The sequence below is a fragment of the Ochotona curzoniae genome, unplaced genomic scaffold (genome assembly GCF_017591425.1).
Source record: "Ochotona curzoniae isolate NIBS_2020 unplaced genomic scaffold, NIBS_Ocur_1.0 contig_2688, whole genome shotgun sequence".
NCBI classification, from domain to species: Eukaryota; Metazoa; Chordata; class Mammalia; order Lagomorpha; family Ochotonidae; genus Ochotona; species Ochotona curzoniae.
This window is the reverse complement of record NW_024465553.1, coordinates 19,256,899-19,273,714: the sequence shown is the minus strand read 5'-3', so window position 1 is coordinate 19,273,714 and position 16,816 is coordinate 19,256,899. Positions and strand designations below refer to the sequence as shown.

Sequence of the window (16,816 nt, the reverse complement as noted above, 5' to 3'; positions counted from 1 at the left end):
GACTGCTCTGTGTTGAGTCTGTGCTGGTTATGTCAGCAGGTGCCTTCCCACAAACTTTTCCTCAGTGGGCCAGCAGAGCCAGAGGGAATGTTGAACACTGAGCAAGTGTGAGTACCCCTGAAAATAAAGGCATGTTTTAGTAAACGCCAAGCGGCCAAGCACATCACGAGGTATTTTTCAGTTGTGGTGCTTGTGTCCGCAGGGAGTCTGCAGGCTTTTCCCAAGCCTGCTGCTCACAGAGACTGACAGCTAGCAGGGTCCCACGAGAGAGGGACTGGCATGGCAGATTCCGTTGGGGTTCCCCATCAGCCTTGGTCTCCAGCAAGCATTTTCACACATGCTGGTGACGTTCCACAGAAGGGACGTCGGGTGCCTCTCCTATGGTATTTCTCCACTCCCCCGACTCCCACCATCTCTTCGCTCTCTCCCAAGGCGTCATCAAAGTGACGGTAGTGACATGGCTCCCGCCAGGCTGCGGGCATCCACCAGAGACCTCCGCGCATCCCCCAAACCAACCTCCAAGTCCACCATTGAGGAGGACCTGAAGAAACTGATCGACCTGGAGAGCCCAACAGCTGACTCTCAGAAGAATTTTAAGGTACAGGACAGAGCAGGGCATGCATCCAGGGCAGGGCCATGACCCCACTTTCCCAAGGAGTTGGGGGGCAGTTCCCGCTCCCTGCTCTCACCCCATTCTCCTAGTGGTTACTTCACAGTGCTGTGTTCCTCTGGCTACGTCTCTTCCATTCTTGGCCCATGTCCACCCCTATGGGTGTTTCTCTTGCAAGTAGGTCCCATGCAAGGCACACAGTCCTCCGACGTGCCCTGTGTGGCCCTGCCTCTCAGAATGCTGTGCAGATGCCCACAGCTCCCTAGTCCGTGGGTTCCATCTCCTCACAGGCGGCCCCCCTCCCCATCCCCACCCCTGCAGCCAGCACTCAGGCCTGGCTTCTCTGATGCTGGCCAGCACAGTGTGACACAGAGGGGTGCCTGATGGCGGTCACCGCAGCAGCTTTCCACAGAGTAAGCGGCTCACTCCACATCCACACCTGCCCCAGGGTTCCTGTGACACCGCCTTCCTTGGTCTCAGTGCAGCCTGTGAGTGCAAGCACTTGTTCGCTGTGTGTGTTGTGCCGGTGGCCGGACCTGGCAGTGAATGTGGGGAAGGACTGCTTCTGGCCCAGCACTGGCCCTTGACGCTCCCTGCAGGCTGTGTGCTTTCTGATCCCCTAAAGTGTCCAGCCTCACAGTGCCAGGCTGCAAGCTGGACCTGGAGGTGTGGTGCTGAGTGGAACGTAGTTGTGCCACATGTGAGTCAGACAGCGTGCCAGGAGAGGGAAGTGCATCCCTACACAGAAGTCACCCGTGAGTTTTCTGTTGTCTGCATTCCAGGTTCAGTGGTTTGTAGTATAATGTGAGAGATGGCGTTAAGGCTTTAGATTGAAAATGGGAGCTGGAATATTTCCTTATCCGCTCACCAGCTTCCCGCTGTGATGAGAGCGTGGGAGGCATGCCAGGCTGAGGGGCTGAATACTCTCGCCACCTCCAGTTTCCCTCTCGTGTGCACATGAGTATGTGCTCCCCCAGATGCATCAGCTGTGCCTCCCACACCTGACAGCATACCCAGGAATCACCCTGGAGTCGTGCTAAAAAATAATTTAGTACTGTGTCACTAAATCATTTTATGCACCTATCCTTTCTCGCTCTCTGTAATGTCTGTCTCTTAAGCCTGCCTGCACTGAACAGTTGTGACTCATCATCCCAGGCACAAATGGTTTCCTTAGCAACCTTGCAAAAGATAGTAGCTGAATCTTCTTCACCCATCAAAACCCAAAGAGGCGTATTAACATTTTTAAGTACGAGTTTCAAAATAGAAATTATTCCAGGTTGTTTTTCCCTTGAGGTTAGAGGAGAATCAGATCTGCCCTGAGAGGAGCCTTCCCTCTAGTCCCAGCTTCAGAGTTTCAGCAGTGGGCAAATTTCAGAGCACTCATTCTTTTGATTTTCTGCCTTGCCCTCCATCCAGGTCTTGACTTTTATTTCCAATACAAACCACTTTACCATTCCTCCAGAACTGGGTGCACGTTCAGGCCTGACCGTTAGCACGAGACCCTTTGCAGAGATGGTGTCCGTGTGAGCTCTGGTGGGAGTTGGGGTTCCACTAAGCCAGCTTTCTCAAGCTCCCTCCAACTCTCTCCCTTCTGAGCAGCTATGCTTTCAGACAAGAGCAGCCCAGCAGCTTCTGGAAGAAGACTGACACTAGGTATGGCTTGAGAAACTTTCCGGGCCACTCCTGGCTCAAGACTGCAAGCCACTGCATCATGTCAAGTTGTAGGGTAGATGGAGTGGCCAGCTTGGGTTGTGCTGCCTGAAACCCACGGACCTGCCACATCAGCTTTGTTGGGTAGCTGGCATTGTAGTTAGATGGCAAGGGCACTCCCAGGCTGATCGGCCGGCAGAGCAAGCTGCCTGCGGTGGAACGTGGCAGTATTCCCACCTCTGCAGTAACAGCAGAACCAGCAGCCTTGTTTTGCTGAGGGCTGCGTCAGTCTTGGCCCGTGGGCACACATTGGGATGACTCCTGGTTTGCCCTAAGGGTTAAGCTTCCTGTGGCTCCCACATGAGCGGGAACTGGCAAGGTAAGAGGTGGCCAGGAGAAGACCCATGCAGGCCTCATTCCTCATCCGTGAAATACAGATATGATTCCAAAATATGTTATACCAAATAAGCTTATGTTCTAATTCCATTTTTCTGCAGCTTTTTTGAAGTCCCTTCATTAGGTTAGTGATGGCCACGTTAAGGCTGTGGGGTGCCCCCACACCCCTGCCTTGTGAAAACATCGCATGGGCATCTGAGCCCATGGTTTCTCTGATGGGAGTTACGTGGGCCCCTGGGTCCTACCTGAGCCTTTCTTCCAGCCAGAGGGAATACTTTCCAAAAGCCTTCCATCCCTTCCTGGGCTTGCACTGGCTCCTGCCCAGAGGATGGCAACCCAGGGCAGGCAAGGACCACTCTCAGGAACGAGACAGTTTGCACCCCTTGAAGACAAGTGACAGGGGCATGGGTGAGCAGCCAGCCCTGTGATTCTGGGTGTTGCTGCTTCTGTCCCCTTCCCTGCCTCCCATAGTGCAGCACCTTACAACTTCTAATGCTGCTGACAGGGATCACGTCTTAGGTTTTTCTAAAGATTGATTTATTTGAAAGGCAGAGTTACACAGAGAAGAAACAAAGATCTTCCACCCACTGGTTCATTCCCCAAATGGCAGGAGCTGGGACCCCGTTCTGGGTCTCGCACGGATACAGGGTTCCAAGGCCTTGGATTTTCCATTGCTTTCCCAAACCATCACTAGGGAGTGGAGTAACTGGGATGTGAAACAGCACCCAAATGAGATGCTGGTGCTGCAGGTCACTCTTGGGCTTCCTTTGCAGGATGGCTCAAGAGCAGGTGTCCCCAGGTTGGACACTGGAACTGGGCTCAGAGATTTAAAGCCACAGGGTTCACGGGAAGCTCACATCTTTCTTGTCCTCACCCCCAGCCCAGTTGATAAGTGCACATCTGGGTGGCATGTTGACGGGCACAGGCCACATGCAGAGGGGCTCTGCTTGCAGCTCAACAGGGTAACAGCAGGCAGTGCACCCTGCAGGCCCCTCACAGGGGCTCCAGGGCTGGAGAGGCAGGTCCCAGGCAGCATCCTCATGAGCCTGCACACCCCCAGCCTTTACCTCTTTTCTCTTGCAGTTCCACGCACTCTCCTCCCCTCAGTCCCCCTTCCCCAGCACCCCTACCTCGAGGCGGGCACTGCACCGGACGCTGTCAGACGAGAGCATCTACAGCAGCCAGCGGGAGCATTTTTTCACCTCGAGGGCTTCACTCCTGGACCAGGCCTTGCCCAACGATGTCCTCTTCAGCAGCACGTACCCATCCCTCCCCAAATCCCTGCCACTGCGGAGGCCTTCATACACTCTGGGAATGAAGTCTCTGCACGGTGAGTGTACCTTCCATTGCCCCACCCAGGGCCAGTCTCGGGATCACTGGGAAGAAGTCCTCGCCCCGTGCTCACCTGAGCTTGCCCAAGCATGTGGGTGTCTGGAGACAAGGCCTGGGGACCCCTGCTTTTTGCCCTAATGGGGCCTACACCTGCCCCAGGATTTCTTAGTCATCTGCCCCACTGCCATTGCTCCCTGTGTGTCAGCCACACATCTGTATGGTCATTGATTCGCAGTCAGCATGCTGACTGATGGTAGGATGCTATCCGTGGTGTCAGCCACTTACCTGTGCGGTTAATCGTTCATTCCGAGCAGGCACTTAGAAGACTCACTGACAACAGGCCCCTCCTTGAGTGCGTTCTTGCCCTTGGCCTGAGTGTAGGACTTCCCGGTGTTTGGAAGATGCAATTCATAAATGGATTTAGGCAAAATAACATGGAAATCCCTGCTACAAGGCATTTTCCTAAATTCTGTATTAATGAAACTACGTAGGCATTGCGAAGTCATTTAGCACAATTTCCAGTTTTTCAAGAACTTGAATTCACCTTCCTGTGCCTTGTGCACTGTGATCTAAATAGATTCCCCCCTTAAAATTTTTTTTTGTTTAGAAGGCAAAGAGAAAGCCATCTTCCATCCTCTGGTTCACTCCCCAGAGAGACATGGCTCAGCTTCTGTGACTAAGCTAGGAATCTGGAAATGCATCGGGATCTACCACGTGGGTTGTGGCTCGGGCCCAAGCTGGGTCCAAAGTAGAGCAGCGAGGATTCTGATATACAACACCTGTCAGCTCTGCTCTGGGGTTCCACGCCATCCCCCATCACCAGGCCTGGATTCTGACCCATCGTCCACACTGGCCTCCCCCAAATTCCCTTCCCTTTGTCTGTCTACCAGCACACTCTTCCTCCTGAAGTAGTAGTGCAATAGTAGTGCTGGCCTGAGTCATTCTTAAGCTGTCAGCCTCCTCCACAGCGGTCCCACTTGCTGCACTGCCAGCCTCCCATCCCCCAGCAGCACCCCAGCTCTGGCTTCTCTGTGCTGGAAGCCAGGACCACAGTGACCAGGGCTGACACATGAACTAGCCGCTCTTCACCAACGGACTCTGCATTCAACCCCGAGCTGTGGTGGTACACTGCTTCCTTCCTTTCCTCACCCTCTCCATGTGGAGTTCTTACTGCTCCTCCAGTTCCCACCCATCTTGAGTGCTTATTTCCCTGCACCTCTTTCTAAACCCACACAGCCATGAAAATAGCTCCCTTTTTATGAAGCCCTGCATACCTGTACCAAGTCCAGCCAGGAAGTCCACATATGATGGGATCACTAGCCCCCTCTGGCTTGCCTGAAAGCCAGGCATTGGCTGTGGTGATTGCGAATCCTCAACTGAGCATGTTGACGTTCCACCATGGGGGAATAGAAAGGCGAAGTGCAGGGACTGGGGAATATTTCTTAGTTACCCAGGTGCCACACAGAATTGTGTGTTCTGTCTGCTTGCGCATGGTGGGAGCAAATGCAGCTAGAAGTGAACATTTCTTACCTTGCAGCATTGGCTTCCATTCTAAGCATGTTAATAACCAGCAGCTACACTTCAGAGTAGTTCTTTGTAAGCTTTGAAAGGAAGAATGAGCACTAAATAGATCCTGACCTACCACGCTGTCAGAACAGACCAACCTTTCAGCTCCTGCTGCTGGGTCCAGCCGTGCCAGTCACAGGGTGAGGTGGGCCTGCAGGCACCATCCTCATTTCCACCTCAGCTGCAGCCTGGGTCCTGGGGCATTTGCATCTCATGGGTTCCCTTCCTCCTGTCTACTGCACAAGCTGAGCATAGCATTGTCCCTGCCCATGACAGAGCAGGGCATTGTGCCTCCCTGGCCCAGACAAGCTAATAAAATTTTACAGTGGTTCAGTATTTGTGTTCTACCAAGTGTTTAGAAAGAGCTAGATGTTGGATGGCTATATCCCAAAACTAAGCCAAAGAGTGAGTTGCTGTGTGATGGCTCTGCATCCCAGGAAAGGGGCTATTTCGATACCACTGCCACATCCCAGCAGTCTCATGGTACGGGGCTTCTCCCAGCTTGCTCCAACATGGCCCCCAGTCCAGGCAACCTCATTGTCCACAGAGATGAGGCTGAAGTCTCAGTGCCCAGTCGAGGCAGCAAGAAGCCCTGCTGTCCCCTACCATGAGGGCACATCCTGAGCCTGGCCCCCAGATCCTGCTCCCCCATGACCCAAGCAGGCATCGAGTGTCCTAGGAACAATACTGTGCCCATGACTCACCACTGAGGTGCAGGACAGGGGGACTGGTGGAAGCTACTTCCTGGTGCAGGTCAGCTCTAGAATGAGCATTCGTGGCAGGCTAGATTCTGAGAACAGGTGGCTTACACATGTGTTGTGGTAGCTGGAAGCAGCCACACTTCCCAAGTGGTTCTCTTATACCTTATCCCCCACCCCTTCCTGCAGGAGAGTTCTCTGCCTCGGACAGCTCCCTCACCGACATCCAGGAGACTCGGCGGCCCATGCCGGACCCTGGCCTGATGCCCCTGCCCGACACTGCTGCCGATCTGGACTGGTCCAACTTGGTCGACGCTGCCAAAGCCTATGAGGGTGAGTTCGGTAAGATCCACACAGAACGGCCCCGGACCCTGCGGGGCCCCACACTGGAGCATGTAGAGGTGGGATCCAGTCTCAGTGGCAGCACATCACCTGCACAGTTGGCAGCCAGGAGGTGCAGCCTCAGCCTGTTCCTTGGGCACGGGGAGGTTGATCTTACCCATGTTGGGGCCGAGGGTAGAGGACTCTTGCTGTCACTTGGCCAAAAAGACCACATGTCCAGAGGGGAGGGTCTTAGATCACTTCACGCAGGCAGGATTGCCGAACGCATCACCACAAGTGCCGGGATGCTGGGCCTTCTCTTCCGTCTCTGAGACGCAGGCGTTGTCTGCATGGTTCCCCTGCAGCCTCCTGCTGGTGCTCAGAGCCAGTGGTGATCCTTAAAGGCTCAGGCTGATGCTGATGTTTGCTGACATGAACACACAAAAGGGAACAATTAGTGCAGAATCTGTGTTGACCTAAGGTTGTCAGCTGTCTTATGAGTAAAGACTGACTTGAAGATTATACTAGAATTTTGGGTGCTGATGTTTTTGTAAATTTATGATAACAGATGATTATTTTATTGCTTTATTGTTTATTCAGGGCCAACTAAAGATGGCTATTCAGTTAAGTTTCAGTTGGGAGGGGAAATGTGTCAGACCACAATCTGGCAGATGAACCCAGGGAGCTATCAGCAGCCCCCGTTGCCACCTTTATGTCTATCTTGATGGCAGTTCCTTAGTACTAAAGTGATTTTTCAATCTGTTGATATTCATCTAAATTGTTGGATTTTTCTGTAACTTTACGTTGGGATCCTGTAAAACATGGATGGTAAACCAGGCTGAGGCATGCAAAAGTGGGACTCTGCATCTTGTGGGAAAGGTTGCTTCTTCCAGCAATTCCTGGACCATGGAATTAGAAGTTGATTTGTTATAAAATTCACATATACAAGGTCTTCAGAAAGATCATGGAAAATACTTAAGGAGACATATGGATTTCAAAAATGAAATGATCTTTAAATTTATTTTTCCACAAACTTCTTGAAGTATCCTATTTTCTGGAGTTCTAAGAATCTTAATTCTAGCCCTTCAACTCAAGTACATCAGCAGCCAGCAGAGAAGCTGGGCCCGAAAACGTGGCACGAGGCCTCCTTCCAGGGAAACAGGTGGCAGCCAGCTCAGGGACCAGGAGACCAGGAGGGAGAGGCCCAGCTGGTACCCCTGGGGCCTAGAGTGGAAACACTGTGATGGGACAGGGCCCACGCATCCTGCACCATCGTCCATGTATGCTGCCTGTTGACTAGGATGTGAGGGGACCAGGGACACGATTCTAGACACTCACGGTCTCTCCTCCCCTCTCCAGTCCAGAGAGCCTCCTTTTTCGCTGCTAGTGAAGAGAATCACCGTCCCCTGAGTGCCGCCTCCACCAGCGACCAGCTTGACGACCAGGCTCTGGCCCAGATGAAGTCGTACAGCAGGTTGGTCACCTGGTGGCATGGGCAGACTCCAGATCCACAGCTGGCCTCTCTGGTTGCTGGCAGAAGGCTGGCATTGTGGACAGTGGGGACAATTTGGGCCCAAAGGGCATAGTTGCCACAGTGGAAGATGTCAGGCTCTGGGTGGAGTGGCACTGCAGGAACTTACCAGGAAGACCTGGGCATCTTGAGTCAGGTACAGGATGGAGAAAGGCAGCCAGGGCTCCTCGGGTTCCTTGTCCTTGGCCCTGCAACATGGCAGTATCAGCACTTACATGTGAGAACATGTGAAATCATCTCGGGTGTCAGACATAGCACTTGGGCCGATTCCGAAACACGTATTCTTCCTTCCCAAGGGTCTTAAGATACTGACTAGTGGGTGGATGGGGGCGTGGGCCCCCAGCTGCAACTGTAGGAGTGCTCACCCCCAGGTGGCCTTGCATCAGCCACCCTTGGGATCCCCTCCCTCAAGGCAGAGAACCAAAGCATCTGTGTCTGCCCGACCATTGTCCCTCCCTGTCTTTCACTCCTCCTTCTGCTGCAGCAGCAGCCTGGACAAAGGAAGTTACCAATTGGCTGCAGTTCAAGCCCCAACCCTTGTTAGGATTACCATTAAAACATACTCACACACCTGAAAATTCACAACAGGTCCTTGCCATACTGAGTCAGTGGACTTCAAAAACCATTTTACAAAGGCTGGGTCTTCACCTGGGGACGGAGGAGTGGGGACAACCCAACCAACATGGGCTGTTGTCTCTCCCCCAGCAGCAAGGACTCCTCTCCCACCCTGGCCTCGAAGGTGGACCAGTTGGAAGGCATGCTGAAGATGCTGCGTGAAGATCTGAAGAAGGTAAACACCTCTTCTCCAAACAGCCTGCCCAGGACCCTTTCCCAGGAGCCCTCACGAGGCGGGGCGGGGCACACAAGATCCTGAGTCCAGAAAAACCGTTCCATCTTTGAACACCTTGGACCCTCAGCCAAGCTCCCGTGGGCCCGTCCCAACCTCTGCAGCCCTTGTGTCATGTGTAGATGGCTCAGATCGCTTCATGCTCCTCGCCTGTTCAGCAGACACAGCCCTCAGTAACAGACATTCAGTGCACAACACCCATGCGTTTCTGTCCCAACCTTATCCTGGAGCCTTGGCGCTCCCTGGAAGCCGTGTCTGCTGAGGCTGGGCACCTGGGAGCCCAGGACCAGGCGGGGTGCCCCGGGGTTCAGTGGGCAGTCAGCCTGGTGGTCCCAACACTTCTCTCCTGTGCCCTGCCTCCCAGGAAAAAGAGGACAAAGCCCACCTGCAGGCGGAAGTGCAGCACCTGCGAGAAGATAACCTGAGGCTGCAGGAGGAGTCCCAGAACGCCTCGGACAAGCTCAAGAAGTTCACGGAATGGGTCTTCAACACCATAGACATGAGTTAGGGCCGGCCAGGAGGTGCGGGCAGGGCCAGCCACGCCGTGTCCTCGGAACTCCTGCCCCAACTCCCGGCATCACCCCTCCCAGAGTGCACAACACAACAATCGGAGGTCAGCTGTCATTATCTGCCTTTTGTAGAAAAGAAAAACAAAAAAAAACTAATTTTAAAAAGTAAAATAAAAGTTTAACTGCTAAAATGTGAATGTCTTTATTTTTTTTGCACAATATCCTTACCTGTTATGTATTAAAAGAGGAAGCCGGGCCGAGGAGCAGGGCGCCCGGGCCCATCCACCTCCTAGCTCCAGCCGCTTCCCTGTCCACTGCAGGGAATCCAGCTCTCCCTTGCCGTCCTGATGAATGTCACGGTTCCTAGGAAAACAAATGGGGTTTTTTTTTTTTTTTACCTTGTTTATCTGGGGAAGTGGGGAAGGCTTTTTCTTACCACCTTTCCTAAAATGCCTGGTGAGGAACATGCTTTGAGAGAACACCCTCCTGCCCAGAATGGCTTGTGTGGGAGCCAGCACCGTTTGCACCTGCCTCCCAGACTACAGCAGGAACCGCCAAGGGACAGCCGCCAGCCTGGAAGCCAAGAGGCACCGTGGGGTCCATGGGCCTTGCTCCTTCGTAGGCGTGTGTGTGGCGTCACTCCTTCCAGCCGGGCCTCTTCCGCTGAAGGGAGCATCATCACAAACTTGCAGTCCGGCTCCCTGCAGCTCCCTGGCCCCCAAAGGAAAGTACCTGGATGCCTCGCTCGCCACATGCACCTAAAGCTTCTATCTGAAATTTGTGTAGATAAAATGTGGCACAATTGGTTTTTTGGCCCGCTCAATAACACTATTCATACATTTATAAATCTTTCAAAGCCAGACTGCACCAGAGTTTGTAACTAGGGGAAAAAAGTAACAGTGAAGGTCAAACTGAGCGTCCCTCCTGGCTTCCTTGCTGAATGGCCTGCCATCCACACGTCGCCATGCAGGACTCAGGCTGGGCACATCCTGCACCCTTTTGTGGCTCCCCCAAAGGGCTCTGGCACAGGAACAGCTGGCGCAGTAATTGTCCCGGCCAGCAATGCAGGCGCTCAGCACTCCCATCTGTGGTGCGGAGTCACGGGCTGGCCAGCACTGCCTGATGGGGGGGAGACCCCCACGTCCCTCGCCCTCACAGCAGACGCCTCCGCCTCTTCGGAGGTGACGCTGACGCGAGGGGTTCAACCCTCAGCTGGGTACCAGTGAGGCAGTTCCCTGCCCCGGCTCTCAGCAGGTTCCTCTGCAGGAAGGGTTTGCCTCCCCTCCCCGGCCACCCCATCCCACTGCCAGATCTTTATGGTTCAGTTTCATTCGTGATTGTCATTTTTCTATGGGACTTTTTCTTTTGGGGGGGGGCATGGGATCAGGATTTCGGAATGCTTTGTAAAGCTCTGCACCACCTGTCCCTGCCTGCGATTTGTATAGAGGAGAGTGTGCACTACCTGATGCCTCTTTGTACATGAGAAACCGCTAACATCCGAGCATCCTGAAGTCCGGCTGAGCCTTCCAAGCTTAGTTTCCATTTTGTTTTACCTTTGGTTTGGGGACTTGGCGCAAGCTATTTATTAGAGTTTTGCAACAGAGTTCTTGTTTGAAGCCTCTGAAGACTACTTGTAAAATTCAGACAATAAAATTCATTTTAAACACTCTTGTAAAACGCGTTGGTCTCACTGCACGAGGGTTTCTTGTCTGCAACACCACCCAGTCCTTTGCGCCCTCCTGGTAGCCTAATGTTTTCATCAAGTCCCATTAGCACTGCCCCGTGTCCAAGTCCACAGACAAGTCCTGTTCTCCCTGTGATCTCCAAGTGGCAGTGGCACTCTGATCACTTCCCTCTTTGCTGCCCGTGTGTGGTTTTTCCATAACAACACTGCCATTTTCTGAGCCAGCACCATTTCGGGCTAACAACTGCACCCCCAGGCTCTCCGTGTCAGATGCCAGGTGCCCAGGGAATACAAACGCCTGTTAAGATTCGACTGTGCAAAATATAATTAGGGTGGTTAATCTACTGGAAAGAAAAGAAATCAATGCCTTCAAAGCCAGTCAGAGCCATTTTTAAACTCCACCACTCCACTGCTGCTCTCCAGTAGTGCGGCTAATTGAGAGCCGACAGGATCCCGTCCCTTTATTTGCCTCAGCAGCTCTACAAATTCTAGAGTGACAAGACTAAAATGAGACTGGAGCTGCAAGATATTCTAATAAGCCAAACAATGTCTCCCTGTGGTTCTCCCTGTGGTCATTGCTGCTTTTCGGTGGGAGTTCCTAGGGGGAGACATTGGTGTGTGAGAGGGAGGAGCTTCACTCACCCCTGAAGGCGGCTGTCGGGGTGCCGCCTTCTTAGCTGGGGAGAAGTGACTGATCAAGGAGAGAGGACGCAGACCCGGTTGCTGTCTGTAACTTCTTCCTGAATGCAGGGAAAAAGCCCAGAACCAGGCTCCAGAGTACACACCTTGATCAAGCACACAGAGCCAGGAACGGCCAGGCCAGACAAGTTAAAGCCCTGGGTGATTTTGAAAGCATAAGGATATTATGGGTAATGTTGGATATGTTTTCCATGCAAGGATCTTAACACTATGGCTCACGCATGGCACTCATGCTTTGATGACAAAAGCATGTGACTTAGACTAGGGCTCAAATTCCACCCATCTGTGTCCTGGGGTAAATTACCTAATCTCACCATGATTTCATCATCTGGTTAAAAAAAAAAAAAGGCAGCAGCCTCTTATATTTAAGTATTCAGTGTAACTGTGTCAAGACAGTCCTGGGAAAGCTGTGGACACAATCTCGAGGGTTCCTGTTATATTCCATTTCTAGCGTCTTCACTGTGGCTTTTGCAGGAGACAGTCCTGATGACACTAATAGCAAACAGGAAGGGAAAGAAGCCGAGAGAATTTATCTGTTTCGCTAAGTATTGGTCAGGTGCATTTACACTCAAGGATCACCTGGAACCTCAACTCAGTGTTTTCATTTGCCGCTAATTCCCAGGTGAGCTCAGAATTACTGTGCAAACAGAGCAGGAGGATGGGGTAACAGGACCCCAGCCAGCAGCAGCAGGAGGAAGGGAGAAGGTGTGAGGACGGGCAGGGCTGGGAGCTGGCCTACACAGTCCCCCCACCTCCCCCACCTCCCCCACCCCCAGGGTAACAAGCTCTGTTGTATCTAGAGTTGATCTGCTGAGAAAAGAGAACTTCCTCCCCCACCCCCTCATCACTGCACAGGGGAGTTCTCTTTGCCGGAAACTTTTGCCTAGCTATTACAGATTTCTTTGTTGCTTCAAAAGGGCCTGATGCCTTCACCACCCCTAATTACAAGAGATGACATCTGAAGGTGGGTCTTGTCTAGAGTTTTACTCATTTTTAAAGGATACCCACAGTCCCCAGATGGACTGAACCTACTTTATCATCATCAAAATTCCCAGAACAATGCTGGCTATTCCATCACTGATCAACCAGCCTCATGCACATGAGCTGAAACCCCAACTTCATCTAGGGTTTCCGTCTTCCCCCCGCATTGGCCCCTCGGGCATCAGGAATTCACCCACCACACTTGGCACCTCTCCTCTCGCTCCTGCAGCGCCACTTTACCGCCCTGTTGTCAGTGACCGGCTCGGCAGGCCCTGGGCAGATACACTCAAGCTTAGCAGGGTTCCACCCAGACCTGCTCACCCTGGTCCCCAGGAATGGAACAAACCTCTGCACTAATATACAAGCCCGTTCTAGACCTGGGACTCGCCCACACTGTTATGCTCAGGAGGCATGACAGCACATTTCCTTGGCTATTACCCAGAAAAAAGCAGCTAAGGAAATAGGCCAAGGCTTCTGGAAACCTTTTCAGAACCTGTGCTCAGAGCTGCAAAGGCGCTGCCTTTCCTGGACGTTACTTGCACCGTGGGTTCCCCACTCCTGGGGCTGCGGCCCCTTCTGCCATGCACGGCTCTGCTGTCCGACACACACAGCACTGTCCCTCAGCTCCCATTCCCCGGGGATCCGTTTTCATCCTAAGGATCTCCCAAGCAAAATATGCTGAGCTGCAGGGGCCTTAGCCCTGCAGCAGATACACACATCCCACCAGGGGCCTCACAGCATTCTGCAGGGCAGCTGGGATTTTCTTTACCCAACAACCATGCTCTTTCCAGAGGACCCATTGCCCTCAAGCTCCTCACAGCACATCCCTGAATCTCCCAAGTTCACCCAGCCACACCTCTCTGAGGTGTTTCTGTACCTCAGCATTTCAGGGAAACATCATGCTGTCGCCACCTGCCAGCCACCTGCCAGCCACCTGCCAGCCACCTCCAGCTCCAAGTGTGCAGGTGGAAACGGCTCGGGAGGGTGTAGACTGTCCACACCAGCATCACCCTGGCCCTGTACACACACTGAGAGAACCTGCTTGGAAAACAGGGTTGTCCCGTGTCCTGTAGCTCCCATCATCAAACCCAAGGAAACCATTTCCTTCCCCCAAATCTGCCTCCTTCTCATACACACACACTCTTCCCCCTTCCATGCCCGCTCTCTCTCACGGGTGCACCTGGCAGTGAATGCCCTCCAGTGTTCTCAGAAGGTAGTTATGCTAACAGCAAGTTCAGAGTTCCTGATGATGCAGCCTAGAGGTGGTGGATGAAAATTGCTTATCTTGGGGACAGGTGGGATGGATGTGCAACTAGCCCGAGCTATTTTTCCTGAGGGCGAAAGTATTGTCAAGTACTCCTTTGGAGCTTCAACATTGCTCTGCAACCAAAACACACGTGGCCCAGTGTAGACGCAATGAGTTCACAATCTGCCCAGACACCAGTGAGGGGAAGAGTGAGGGTGCCCGTATTGGGCACTGGGAGCCAGCAAGACCAGACCAGGCTGGGGTAGGGAATCACTGCTCACTGCATGCAAGGACTGTTCAAATGATGAAGTGATGGAGAACTCAGCCTTCATCCTTATTGTCCTAGAGGCAATCCCGGGACCAGAGGACGCAGGGCACGTGGCACAGACTTGCTCTCAGATCAGTGGAGACTGGGAGGTCTCCAAGCTTGAAGCCAGGAGCCAGCCTGTGCACCACCCTGCTGATGTCATCTACTCTCCGTGACCCTTGGCTTGACAGCTGAGACCAGAAGAAACCTCCAGGTTCCCAGGCCAGGAAGGCCTTTGCACCATCGCCCTACCATGGCCACAGCCCACCACCTACACACGTGGGCACACCCAGTATTCAGGAACCACATGTACTTCTCAGCTTCTAACTCCTCCCTGGCCGTCGGGGAAAACCCACTTCCCTTTCCTTTCTTGTAACTTCCTCCAAGTCCCATCCCTTTAGGTTGCACAAACATGAAACTTCTCTTTCCAGGCAATCACCATGACTGGACTAGACAAGGTCAGCTCCTTCCCACAGCCTTTCCTCAGCAGGCAAAACCTCCTATCCCACTGCACTGTAACCATGCACAACATGGATTATGCACAGCCTTGCTTGACACGCCATTATCCCAGCAAGCCCTTGCCAAAATCCAATTTACCGAGCAAGAGACCAAGCCAAGAAACGACCGTTGACTTGCTCGCTAGCAGGGTGGAGCTGGGATTCACACCCAAGCACCCAATCCCAGAAGCAGTGATGATCCTACGATCCCCTCCACAGGGCCAGCTGCACCAGGCCTGGCCCCGGGCACCCAGCCTGCAAACACTGCTGGCTGGAAACAGAGCCAGGGGACAGGGACTGCCAGTACCTCAACGAGCGGAGCACAACCAGCAAATCACCACTCCTGGAGGTTCTTAGAAGACGGGAGCCTCCAAACACGTGACCCCAAGCCATTCTAACAACCAAAGACAACTGGATGATACTGGTCTTTCCACATGGCTGCCAATGATGCCACACCTCCACGGCCACCAAGTCCTTCAGCACAGACTGAGCCAAGGTTTTCAGGCTCCAAATGGCTGGAGGTGTCTCAGCCGGGAGTGGAGGGACCAGCTCAACTCAGCCACTCTAGGCTCCGAGTAATAGGTGGCAGTGGTAAGTAGGGCAGGGTCTCTGCAAGATGCCGGACAACCCGACCTGGGTTCTGGGCTGGGGTGTCCCATCGCCCCCGCCTCCTAACACACAGGACATGCACCCTGGAAGGCACCATTCAAGCCAACACCTTCCTGTCCCATCCAAGGAAAAAGCCGCTTTCAGCAGGCTGAGCTGGGCTTCTGGCTGTGTTGGTAGTACCTGGACAGGTTCCCTCAGCTCTGGTCTCTGAACTCCAGCCTTGGAGATGAGGGGTTCCCCAAGCTGCAGGGGTCAGCACTGTACTCCAGCTAGCTACCACCATCTGCAACTCCAGCATCCCCGCTGAGCACTGGTTCATGTCCTGGCTGCTCCACTTCTGATCCAGCTCCCTACACATGGCTTGGCAAGAACAGCGGAAACTGTCCCAAGTACTGGGGCCCCTGCCAGCCATGTGGGAGGCCCGGGTGGAATTCCAGGCTCCAGGCTTTGGCCTGGCCCAGACCAGGAATGTTGCAATTCATCTGAGGAGTCAAAGATTTGGAAAGGACTCTGTCACTGCTTTTCATATAAACCTTTTTCTAAGAAGTTGATGGAAACAGAATTTAATGATGATGGAAATCTCCATTAACTTTCCTTTTGTTTGAAAAATTAACAGTGGGAGACAGAAGGAGAGAGCTTCCACCTGCTGGTTCGTTTCCCAATTGGCTGCAGTGGCTCGCAGAAGCCAGGAGCCTGGTGCTTCCTCCAGGTCGCCCAAGTGGGATGCTAGCACAGCAAGTGGCAGCCCAACGAGCTGTACCCCGACTCCGTCCCTCATCCATCAGCTTGTTCACGGCTCCTTGGACATCCTGGCTGGAGCATCTAGCAGGCAGCGCTCATGGGCATAGCCCTCTCATGGGGTTAGCAAACTGCTCTCCCAGAAAGTCTTTCCACAGCTTTTCAAGCCCTGTGCCAGCACTGTGGAACCAGGGAGCAGCAAGGTCGGGGGGTGCGAGAGCCCTGGCTGCCCACACGTTCTGAAGTCTCCTGAGAGATGGACCACGTGCCAGGTGTGCCTTTTGAGCCACTGTGGACCCCGCAGCTAGGTTCTCTGCCTTGCCCCGCACTTCACCCAGGTTTTCCTTTTTATAACCAAGAAGGCTTTGCTTAGTGCATACCGACTCAAGTCTCTGCTGCAAAGCCTTGGATCCACTCCCTGCTTAAGCGAAACCACCACCGTGCTGCCCCTGCGCTGGGGCCTGAGAGCAGAGCTCGGGCCTGGGCTGCTCACTGCCCTGCTGCTGGCTCTGCACTGTTACCAGTGAGCAAATGCAAAAGCTGGTCCCTGTTTACAGCGATTTCACAGACTTCCAGGCTTATAGCTCTAGGTCCA

The 16,816-nt window shown here is 53.3% G+C and overlaps 1 protein-coding gene across 3 annotated transcripts in view; it reads left to right on the top strand.

The window, feature by feature from the left end:
- The window catches only part of SIPA1L1 (signal induced proliferation associated 1 like 1), a 291,662-nt gene extending 281,959 nt beyond the window's left edge, over positions 1 to 9,703 (top strand). Inside the window, exons 23-28 of one of the 3 annotated variants that reach the window (XM_040975354.1) lie at positions 433 to 598; positions 3,740 to 3,986; positions 6,442 to 6,585; positions 7,933 to 8,047; positions 8,810 to 8,894; positions 9,316 to 9,703. In XM_040975354.1, the coding sequence (XP_040831288.1) occupies positions 433 to 598; positions 3,740 to 3,986; positions 6,442 to 6,585; positions 7,933 to 8,047; positions 8,810 to 8,894; positions 9,316 to 9,459 (901 nt within the window). In that variant the 3' untranslated portion in view covers positions 9,460 to 9,703. The remainder of the gene's footprint in view (positions 1 to 432; positions 599 to 3,739; positions 3,987 to 6,441; positions 6,586 to 7,932; positions 8,048 to 8,809; positions 8,895 to 9,315) is intronic. The other 2 variants (XM_040975356.1, XM_040975355.1) reach the window with 2 other exon arrangements.
- The last annotated feature ends 7,113 nt before the right edge of the window (positions 9,704 to 16,816 follow it).